The sequence below is a fragment of the Macrosteles quadrilineatus genome, unplaced genomic scaffold (genome assembly GCF_028750875.1).
Source record: "Macrosteles quadrilineatus isolate MER2022 unplaced genomic scaffold, UCM_ALF_1.0 Scaffold_9__3_contigs__length_116548681, whole genome shotgun sequence".
NCBI classification, from domain to species: domain Eukaryota; kingdom Metazoa; phylum Arthropoda; class Insecta; order Hemiptera; family Cicadellidae; genus Macrosteles; species Macrosteles quadrilineatus.
Genome location: NW_026542602.1, coordinates 10601542 through 10612271, shown reverse-complemented (window position 1 = coordinate 10612271; position 10730 = coordinate 10601542). Strand labels below are relative to the sequence as shown.

Sequence of the window (10730 nt, the reverse complement as noted above, 5' to 3'; positions counted from 1 at the left end):
CATAAAGAATAACATGGGAGCTTTAAGTTTAAAATTTATTTAATTTTCTCCGTAGCCAATAACTGTACAAAAACACTTCAAAAAACGAAATTATTTGTTTTTTAAGCTCCTAAAAATTACTCAAGTGATAGTGTTCACGGACACTGTATATACAGTATAGCAATGTTTAATCTGTATAAAATAGTTGCACCACTATGTGTGAATGTGAACGAATATTTTGAGAACATTTCATTTACAAAGAAATCCAGAACTCTGGTTAAACACATAACATAAACAAGAATAAAACATTCAAAACAGCAATAAGCTGTTACATAAATTAATGTGATTACATACCTTTTACCTTTTACCTTCGATGTCTTCACCACAATCCATAGATCGGGGAATCGTCATAATATTCTTCCGTCTGGACGGGATTTTGCTATTTGTTCACGAAGTGAGCTGGCGTATGTGTATGTATGAGTGTTCCTCTATGTACTCGTTTATGTTGTAATATGGTCTATTGGTGAGGTATTTTTTTTAGGTGCTGGACAATTGTTTTATTGTTGTGTAGATGATTGTTGTGGTAGCAAGTTGTAAAATTTTGAGCCAGTGTATTGTGGTGTATTGCTGAATTTAGAGAGTCTATGTTGGGGTAGATCTATGTTTGCTTTGTGTCTTGTATTGTGTGTATGGAGTTCTTGTCTGCGGACAGGTGTTAATTAAGTTTATGGAGTAAATGATGGTTTCAAGGATATACAGTGATGTGATGGTAAGGATGTTGAGTCGGATGAAGTGTGGTTTGCAATGTTCATATGGGTCTAACCTCAAGATTGTTCTTACAGTCTTTTTCTGTAGAATTAATATTCTTTCGAGGTTTTTGGCAGATGTAGAACCCCATGCGGCAATGCCATATCTCAAGTGTGAAGCGAAGATGGAGTGGTAGGCTATCATTGGTAGTGTCCAGATCGGTGGTGTTGCAGATTCTACGGAGTACAAAGAGTGCAGTAGACAGTTTTTTACTAAGGTAATCTATATGGATCTGCCAGCTTAGGTTTTCGTCAATGTAGATACCCAGGAATTTAGTTGAGTTAACCGTGGGAATGCTCAGTCCGGACCAATCGTCTATACTTTTATTGTTATTGTTTATTCGGAAGTTGATGTGTACAGTTTTGTTCTTGTTGATAATGAGGTTTATATCTTCACAGGCTGTTGTTGCTTGATCCATTGTTGATTTTATTAAGTTAATGTTGGATACTTGACGATTTGTTGGAACAACAATAGTGGTGTCATCGGCAAATAGTATGCATTTTTGGTCGTTGTCAAAACTGGAGGGGAGGCTGTTAATGTAAATGATGAAGAGGAGGGGACCCAATATGGAACCTTGGGGAATTCCTCTTGATGTAGTTCTAAGAGATGATTTGGTGGTGTAAATGGTGTTATGGTGTTGACTTTCTATTTCTACATATTTTGGTATCTATCTGTCAGATAACTGTCGATCCATTCCAGTGCTTTGCCTTGGATATTCATGCTGATTAATTTAGTTCTGAGGATATCCCAATCAAGAGTGTCGAAGGCTTTCTGTAGGTCAAGGAAGATTCCAGAGGCATTTTTTCTTTCCTCCCAAATATCAGCGATATGTGTAACTAGTTTTGAGATTGCGGTAGTGGTGCTGAGGTTCTTCCTGAAGCCATGTTGGCATACAGAGAGGAGGTTGTTGGAGTCCAGGTGTGAGATAATTTGATTATATATTGCTCTCTCTAGGAGTTTGGAAATAACGGGCAGGTTAGAAATGGGCCTATAATTGTTTGGGTCACTAGCTTCACCTTTCTTGTATATCGGATGGATTTTAGCAATTTTGAGTTTTTTGGGAATTTTAGCCTGTAATATTGACTCATTTATTATGTATCTAATTGGATTCCTTAATTCTTCCTGGCAAAATTTCAACATTTTCCCCCATATCAATCTATATATTAATTTGAAACTGTTTTTCTTTGTCATAGCTATTTTGAGAGAACGGCTGGGGGTAGAAACTCGGTAGGGGTGTCTAAAGAAAGGTCTTGGTCTGTAGATGAGCTATCAAAAGAGAAACGTGGTAAATTCCCTATGGGCTCTGCCCCAGTGGCCTTTAAAGTTCCATCCCATGTTATTCTTATGGAGAAAAACGGGGTTTTGTCACAGCTAATTTGAGAGAACGGCTGGGTGTAGAAACTTGGTAGGGGTGTCTAAAGAATGGTATTGGTCTGTAGGTGAGCCCTCAAAAGAGAAACGAGGTAAATTTCCTTGGGACTCTGCCCCAGAGGCCTTTAAAGTTCACTCAGCAATTTTGTTTACATTACGACCATATGGATAATGCTATGTACACTACTTTTAATGAACCAGCTGTTAATATTAAAATTGTATTCAAAGGTCTACTGAAACTGTCAAATTAAATGTTTACATTATTATTTATGATTTTAATTTGATTCTCCACTGCATGGCAAGTTTTTTATAGTTTCAACAAAATGATGAATTTATGATACGTTTTAAATGTTGTTATCAAAGATATATGCTTTATTGCTCTTAGAAAAATTTAAATTATGAAATAGGCTAAGTGTGACATATCAATTTTAAAGGAACATAATTATTCCTTATCGGGTTAGCTAATATATATTGTAAGGTTGGCACGTGCCTTTTTCTGCCTACTTTCAATTACCATTCATTTTTGAATTCAAGAAAGAACACTAGAAATTCATTTATTGGTATAAAAGTTTTCGACAATCGGGTAAAAAATTGTGTCATAGATGAGTACGTTGAGGATGGGAGCTGTGTTCAAGTTTTGGAATAGACTAACTACGGAGTATGTTTCATCTATGGTTTTTGTAAAGTATGTGAACTAATGTCAATTCAGGTATTTAAAAGAATGTGTACAGGGTTTTTACTTTGCTGTACACATGTAACAACGCATCTAAACCTCACATACAAATAAACATTCGGAAACACAACAGTGTCATCACATCTAATCGCATTTGCATAATTTGTTACCAAGGCTGGACTAGGTTATGGATTTGGTTCTGCAAATGTTCAAGATTTGTGATCAAATTTCCTACAATTATGGTTCATTCCATCCACGAAATACGTGCACAGCTTTATGTTATAGATCTGGCCAAGGCGAAACTATCCCATAAGTTAATGAATTATCAAGTAAGAACAGGATGATTAAATACATGGGTCGATGTGGCAAGAGAAGGAATTAAAATTGCTTAGATCGAAGTAAGAATCTTACTGCTTTCTAGAGAATCAGATATTTTTATCAAATACAAAAAAAAAACTGATTTAATATGCTGATAAAATTCTGTATTTTTTATGACCAAAGATGAAGATTTACTTATAAATCCAGATACAATCTGAATGATTTTCCTAAGGCAGATTGAATTATATAGTTGTTAGTAATAAATATTGACTCTTTCCGTAACATGATAGATTAATTATATGAACTCATTCTCCCATATAGTGAAAGTGGCTTTGGTATGAAACAAACTCATGAACAAACAATTATAAGACTCCTAAAAAACCTTTTGGGCAACCTAAAGCCGATAAAAAGGTAGGAAATATTGTGTTAAACGAATTCATCAATCACGTTTTTTAGGGAACACAATCGTCATACTTATTATGTTTATCCTCCCTTCATTTAACTAAGATTTTAATGACTTCACTCTATCTATCGCAGTTAGCTGAATTTACATAAAACCTCAAGATTAACCGTCGATTTCGACGGGGCTCTACTAGTATTTATAATCCGATAAGTATTTTGTGAAATCGGTAAGAATTTAGTTTTGGAAATATTTAAGGATACAACTTTTTGGTCAAAATATTTTTCCATTAAAATAAGATCGTAAGTTAGCAGCATCATGAACTTATCCCAACTTGTTCCACAATTGCAGTATCATTGGCAAATGAAAACTAAAAAATAGTTTGCCTTTTAGTGAAAGTCTTGTGATATTGTTTTTACAAGAAAAGGCAAGCCCAAGGGTGCCTCTTTGAATTACTCCATAGTTCATGTTCATAGGTTTGACCACTGGAAATTCTGTTAATCAATCACCATTTTTTGCATTTTTCACTACTATCAGATAAGTAACTTTGAAACCACTGGATGATGAATGATGCCATGAATGCCACTGTATAGCTTTTGCCACTGTATAGCTTTTGTCACTCTTTTGCAGATTTCCATAAATTAAGAGTTTCTCCTCGAGTTCTATAAATATTGAGCATTGTGTGTTAATCACCTTGCCTGTGTGACATGATAATCCATAAATGTGGCATTTCATCACTGAGTGATTGAAGTGGTATCAAATTGTAAGTAGCTTGCATGGCTAGTTATTGAATACCGGTAATTAATTTTTTATATTGTTCCGGTGAAAATTTTAAGGTTTTAATGTTGATTATTTGAAAATACTAATATTTAAAATTTGATCCTGCTTAGATATTTTTACAGCTACTTTATACATTTTAATATGTATTTATTTTTCCTTTGAACAATAATGATTGCTGAGCTTACTGACATTAGTTTGTTTTGCTATTAATAATAGTCAAAGCTATTAATTACTAAATTTACTACCCTAAGTTAGTTACCTTCTAGCTAGAGTGTTGTTATTTATGTATAATAGTCATATATATTTACAATATTGAATGCCCCCTCCCTTTTAAGGTTTTTACTTGAAGGAAAATGCCAGCAAAAATTATCAAATTAATACAATAAAAATATATTTTTTAAATTTCTAACAGCTAAATCAAAATAAAAGATATACTTTGATTGATTGATTTTTAAGATTTTAACTTAAAAATCTATAATTCTTCCACCCATATAGAACTAACATATCGAATTGAATTCACATAAGAGATTTACTATTGATAGAAAATTTGTATTGCTCTTTTGAATTACAGATTGAAATTCTACCTTTTTGTGGGCTACCACAAAATTCCGTTATTTACAGTTGATAGGATTTGTTGTGTAAAACCTTTGACTATCAATACAACTTCAGTATCCAATAGTCAATGGTAAAACGCTAAAACTTATTATATATAGGCCTACAGCTTTTTGGCAGGATAAAATACACATCCTAAGTGTTGTTCTTGGGCAAATATTTTGGTATTTCTAATGTATAATTGTTTATTATGAAACCCATCAAAACATTTCAAGTTTGAGAGAATACATTTTGTCTCGTGATTTGCCCATAGTTGTTACCCTCTTATCTCATATAGTGTGATACCAAACAATGCAATATGGTGACTATTTTGTTAAAAATGTCTACTCAATACTGGTCTACAAATTATATTCAATGCCATAGTGTAAACAGCATATTAGCAAAGGGACCTTATGAAATAAACGTCTCATACCCCCTGAGGATAGTTAAGGCAGTAATCAGTGTATGTAAAGTAATCAAACAAAAGAAAAAGTTATTTCTTGGTCAAACAATAATGCACTTCTTTCTTGGTCTGGGGTTCAAAATTCAGAACTGATACAGTAAATGCTCGTCCTGCATTCCACCGTAATGAATAGAACTTATCAATATTTTCTTCTTTTTTTAGATGAGAAATGGAAAGCATAATAAGCAACCAAGATGAATTTGACCTCTCCAATTTTTTTACCGACTCACTCTGCCTTGATAGTAATATTTCACCAATGGCCAAGTTCCAATACCAGCCAATTAAAAATGACAATATTGAAAAGATGTTAAAGAAAGATTTGAGAGATGCCTTGGGATATAACAATATCGGCAAGCCTAGGCAAATTTCAGAGAATGCAATAGGCACAACAGTACAGGAGTTTTATAGAGGGCTAAATATTATGATAACAGGAGGTTCTGGATTTCTGGGGAAAATATTGATAGAGAAGATGATAAGATCCATCCCCCACTTGGGAAAAGTTTATGTATTGGTGAGGGCCAAGAAAGGAACTTCTGCCAAGGACAGGTTTGAAAAACTGCTTGAAGATGAGGTATGTAAAATCTGTAAAGCAAATTGATAGATTTAGGAAAATTTCATAATTTTTTACAATTTATATCATTGTGTGTAAGAGGTTCCTTCCTTAGCAAGACTTACTTTTAGGATTCATAAGTTGGAAGTGTTTATATATGAAAATAAAGTTAAGACAGCAAATTAAAGTTAAACATCCTAATTCCTGTGACGTTACATTAATCTGTTTAAGGAAACTATACCCATGTCTTCAAATAGTACGGTACATGTTTTAATGTTTTGCCAATAAATAATTTATCCACAAAATTCCCTGGATGGACAATACTACTATATAAGAACTGTTGCTAATGCTACAAGGTAAAAAGAAATATAGATTATTAAATAGAGTCAAAATTATGCTTCTGAGTTTTTGCAATAATATCAAAGCTCCTTACCAAACCTTAATCGATGAATGCCATTTTATATACCAATAGTCTATGATTTTATGTATGTTTTCACCTGTAGAATTAGAATTGCATAGGTGAATTTCATAATAAGGTGACCACTATTGATTTAAGACAAACCTTTGGTCCTACTGTGATGAAATAAGCTTATTTTCCCACTAAACCGACCCCAAAAATAACTATTAACCATTTTAAATGTCTTTAATTTAGGATGTACCAAAACCAGAGGTTCACTCACAATTGTCAAATACGTATTCAAAACAATGTTGAGGCATACGTCTCCCTCTGAATTAAAGGAAATAAGTAAAGTATTCAAAAGATATTCTTTAGGAATAGTTTAGTGGGAAAGTTTTTATTTCATCATTATTGTGGCACCAACGGTTTGTCTGAAATTATTACCTTAAAGGATCACCATGTATATTCAGGCCTGTTTTTGACCCTGTCAGCGCCCTAGGCACATCTAATAGTAGCGCCCCTTTGCAATATATATAACAGGGTGTACACCGACCGGGAAATCCGGGAATCATGCGGGAGATTTTTGAACCGTGAATTTTGTATTTCTACCTGGAGTTTTCAATTTACCGTGATCGCGCATGACAACAGTGACGTTTCCGTGACCGCGGGATACGATAATATGTCTACACACGGCCACAAGGGATGATCAGAATTTTCCGCGATCGCAGAAGACGATGATGGTATCCACAGAGCCGCAACGGACGATCAGAATATTGCCACAATCACGGAAGATGATGATAATGTCCACACGACCGCGGAAAACCGCAAGAATTTTTTTCCGCGATCGTAGAAGACGATGATGATCTCCACACGACTGGAGGACATTATTAACATTTTACCGCAATCGCGGGAGATGATAACGATGTCTTCACAACTGCGGGAAACGACTACGATGTCTACCGAACCGCGGAATACAATAATGATTTCAACACGGCCACGAGGGATGATCACAATAATGCTGCGATCGCTCAAGACGATGATAATGTCCAAATGACCGCAGGAAAAGATCAGAATTTTGCCTCATTCGCCGAAGACGATTATCTCCATATGTCCGCGGCAGATGATTACCATTTTGCCACAATCGTGGGAGGTGATTACTATGTCCACAAGACCGCGGGGGGCGATATGATGTCTTCACGGCCGCGAGGGGTTTTCAGAATTTGACCGCGATCGCGCAAGACGATGATAATGTCCTCACAACCGCGGGAAAATATAAGAATTTTGCCTCATTTGCGGTAGACGATGATAATCTCCTCACGACCGCGGGATATGTTCATATATTGCCTCGATCATGGAAGACGATAATTTTATGTCCAAACGACCTGACTGCAGAAAATAGTAAGAATCTTGCCGCAAACGCGCGAGACGATTACGATGCCTACACGGCCTCGAGGGGTTATCAGAAGTTTACCGCAATAGCATGCAAATACTACCACAATTTTTTTTCAATTTCAAAATTTTTGGCGCCCCCCAAAAAAGCTAATTGCCTCGCGCCCTAGGCACGTGCCTACCGTGCCTATTCGGTAAATCGGCCCTGTGTATATTACATACCTGCAACTAATCAGAAGTAAAGTCTATAACGTTAATTTCCTTTTTCTAATGAGAATAATCCCTGCAGGTGTTTCTACGGATGAAGACCGAAGTGCCAGATTACCACAAAAAGCTGACATTTGTAGAAGGAGATATTTCTGAGCCTGAGCTCGGGCTGAGTGTGGCAGACCGATGCATGCTGCAGGATCAGATTCATGTCGTGTTTCACAGTGCAGCTGACGTAAGGTTCGTCAACTCTCTCAGAGCAGCGGTCAACACCAATCTAGTCGGCGCAAAGCGAATGGTTCATCTGGCCAAAGGGATGAAGAATCTCAAAGTAGGTTTTGCTAAACTCTATTATTTATACGTCAGGGTTTGTTAGAGCATAAAATTACCAATTGAGGTGTGTATTTTAGTCAGTTGCACCTTTGATCAGGCATCAAAGCTACATTTACTGTTTGTAACTGTGTCGCACTAGCTTTGTGAGAATTTTTGTAAAATGACAATAGGTACACATTTGGCAGGCTTAGCCATTAGGACAATAGTCTACCAGGATGTATAATAACATGTTTGGAAGAGGAAGGGTAGAGGAAGAAAATATGAAAGTTGATCGATATTTACAACTTACTGTTTACAGGTTTTTATTGTAAATAATCTAGTTAAATTTGAAAAACCTCCTCTCTACGACTGGCAAGTCCATATATAATATAAACTATAACAAAACAAAAGATAAGGCCACCTCAATCAAACTGAAAAGTTTTTCCTAAATACTTTAGATTTTAAACTTTGAAAAAGAAACCTTGATGTAATTAGATTACTCAGATAAACTCTAAGATCAATAACAACAAAATACACATAACAAAGAAAAATTCATTTATTACTTTTTCTATCAATTAGAAGGAAGTTTATGAATTTTTAGCGAATTTCCCTATAGGGAAGTAGCTATTACCGTAGGTCTCATGGTAAGACCTAGGCCCGGGACCGATTTACTTTTTCATTTTGATGTCCCCAGAGGCCAAAAGCACCATTCATTCAAATTTTTATATATCTATATATATATATATATATATGTTCATCCGCACGATAACTTGAGTAATTTTTGTCCGATTTTGATAAAATTTGGTTTGAAGGTGTAAGGCAAGATAAACTTGAATGAGTTCGCGAATCAGCATGATCGGACTATGGGAACGGGGGTTAATGGGGGGTTTTATGGGGTAAAAATAGGGTTTTCCCATTTTTTACCCTAAAAAGACAAAATTTCACAATTTCTTTCTAAACCATTTTGTAGAACTTAAAAAAACAAATAATTTAGTATATTGAAGCGTTATTATACGCCTAATTGTTACGGATAAAATTCAAAAAAAATTGTAATTTTAAAATTCCTATGGTACCGGTATTCTTATGGAGAATAAGTCAACTGTTGTAGTTTGCTTGTTTTTTAACATATTTTGATTAAATTTGGAAAATACATTAATTTCTTACTAAACTACAGTACCTTTTAACATTTTACATTTAAAAAAACTTTTTTACCCTCCCTGTTGCAGCAAACCTAAGTAGGTAGTCGTTAAACTAATTCTGTTTAAATAGGGAACAAATGTGATATTTTTAAGGAGACATTTTAGTGTAAATACAATCAGGCAAATGGAAATTCGCTAAGTCTGCAGGTTTGCTGTAGCGGGGGTATTTAGTATTACAACAATTAATTGGTATTTAATTTAACAATGGGTTTTTTCACAATTTTTCAGTCATATGTTCACGTTTCGACAGCTTACAGCAACTGTGTAAGGAGAGTGATTGAAGAAAAAACATATAAACTAAGTGTTGGTTACAAGGATATAATGACGCTTTTGGAGGAATTATCTGATGAAGAAATTAGCACTGATGAAAACAGGTATATCCTATGAATTATTTTTTATTAAAGTTAAAATTTTTTAATAATTACAGTACATATATGTAAAACCTTAAGTTATGAAACATCTTGAAGGCATGAGGAATCTAAGAATGTGTAAAAGAATATGAAACACATTTACAACAATGCTATTTACAAGAATGTATTTTTTTTAAGAATCATATAAAAAATTAAATAAAATCCAACCAAATGAATCAATACCAGTACCAGTACAATGAGACAAAATGATTTTAGATAGCTAAGGAATAGTTATTTGTGCAACTAGTGAGCAAAGGGAGCAATTGACTCGCTCGAGAGAAATACTTACTCACGAGCCGTAGGCGAGTGAGGAATGGTTTCTCGAGTGAGGCAATTGCACTTTGTACTCGAGTTGCACATTATATTTTTCTTACAGTTACCATAAAACGAATAAATTGGTAAAGAAACGTGACATATTTTTACACAGAAATGAACTTTTAATAATGACATTTAATGATATAATAGTACAACAGCTGACCAGCTGATTTACAGCCAGTGCTGCCAACGTATTTCGCGCGCATACTACCTTGTCTGCATGTTACACGCTCACTATTTTGTGCCTTCACGTTGCAAATCTGGAGTGAGTGAGACAAAGTAATTAGAGTGAGACAATGTTAACATTGTCTCACTGATGAGCGAATTGACCACTTTGCTTTCTCAAATCAGTGAGAGAACATGGACATTGTTAGGTACCTGTAGGAAAATATACTTCTAGTCTTAAATTATTTCATAAGCAATTTTATTGTGATTCCAGGATACTCCAGGGTTGGCCAAACACTTACACATTCAGTAAGGCTCTTTGTGAAGATATGCTTTATGAGGAATCTTCTGGTCTTCCCTTGTGTATATTCCGACCTTCTGTAGGTAATTTAACACATTCTCTC

The 10730-nt window shown here is 34.9% G+C and overlaps 1 protein-coding gene across 2 annotated transcripts in view; it reads left to right on the top strand.

Moving 5' to 3' along the window:
* Window positions 1–4256: 4256 nt before the first annotated feature.
* Window positions 4257–10730, top strand: part of LOC129004118 (fatty acyl-CoA reductase wat-like) — a 29153-nt gene continuing 22679 nt past the window's right edge. Inside the window, exons 1-5 of one of the 2 annotated variants that reach the window (XM_054432553.1) lie at window positions 4257–4311; window positions 5545–5953; window positions 8008–8256; window positions 9665–9810; window positions 10601–10710. In XM_054432553.1, the coding sequence (XP_054288528.1) occupies window positions 5552–5953; window positions 8008–8256; window positions 9665–9810; window positions 10601–10710 (907 nt within the window). In that variant the 5' untranslated portion in view covers window positions 4257–4311; window positions 5545–5551. The other variant, XM_054432552.1, reaches the window with a different exon arrangement.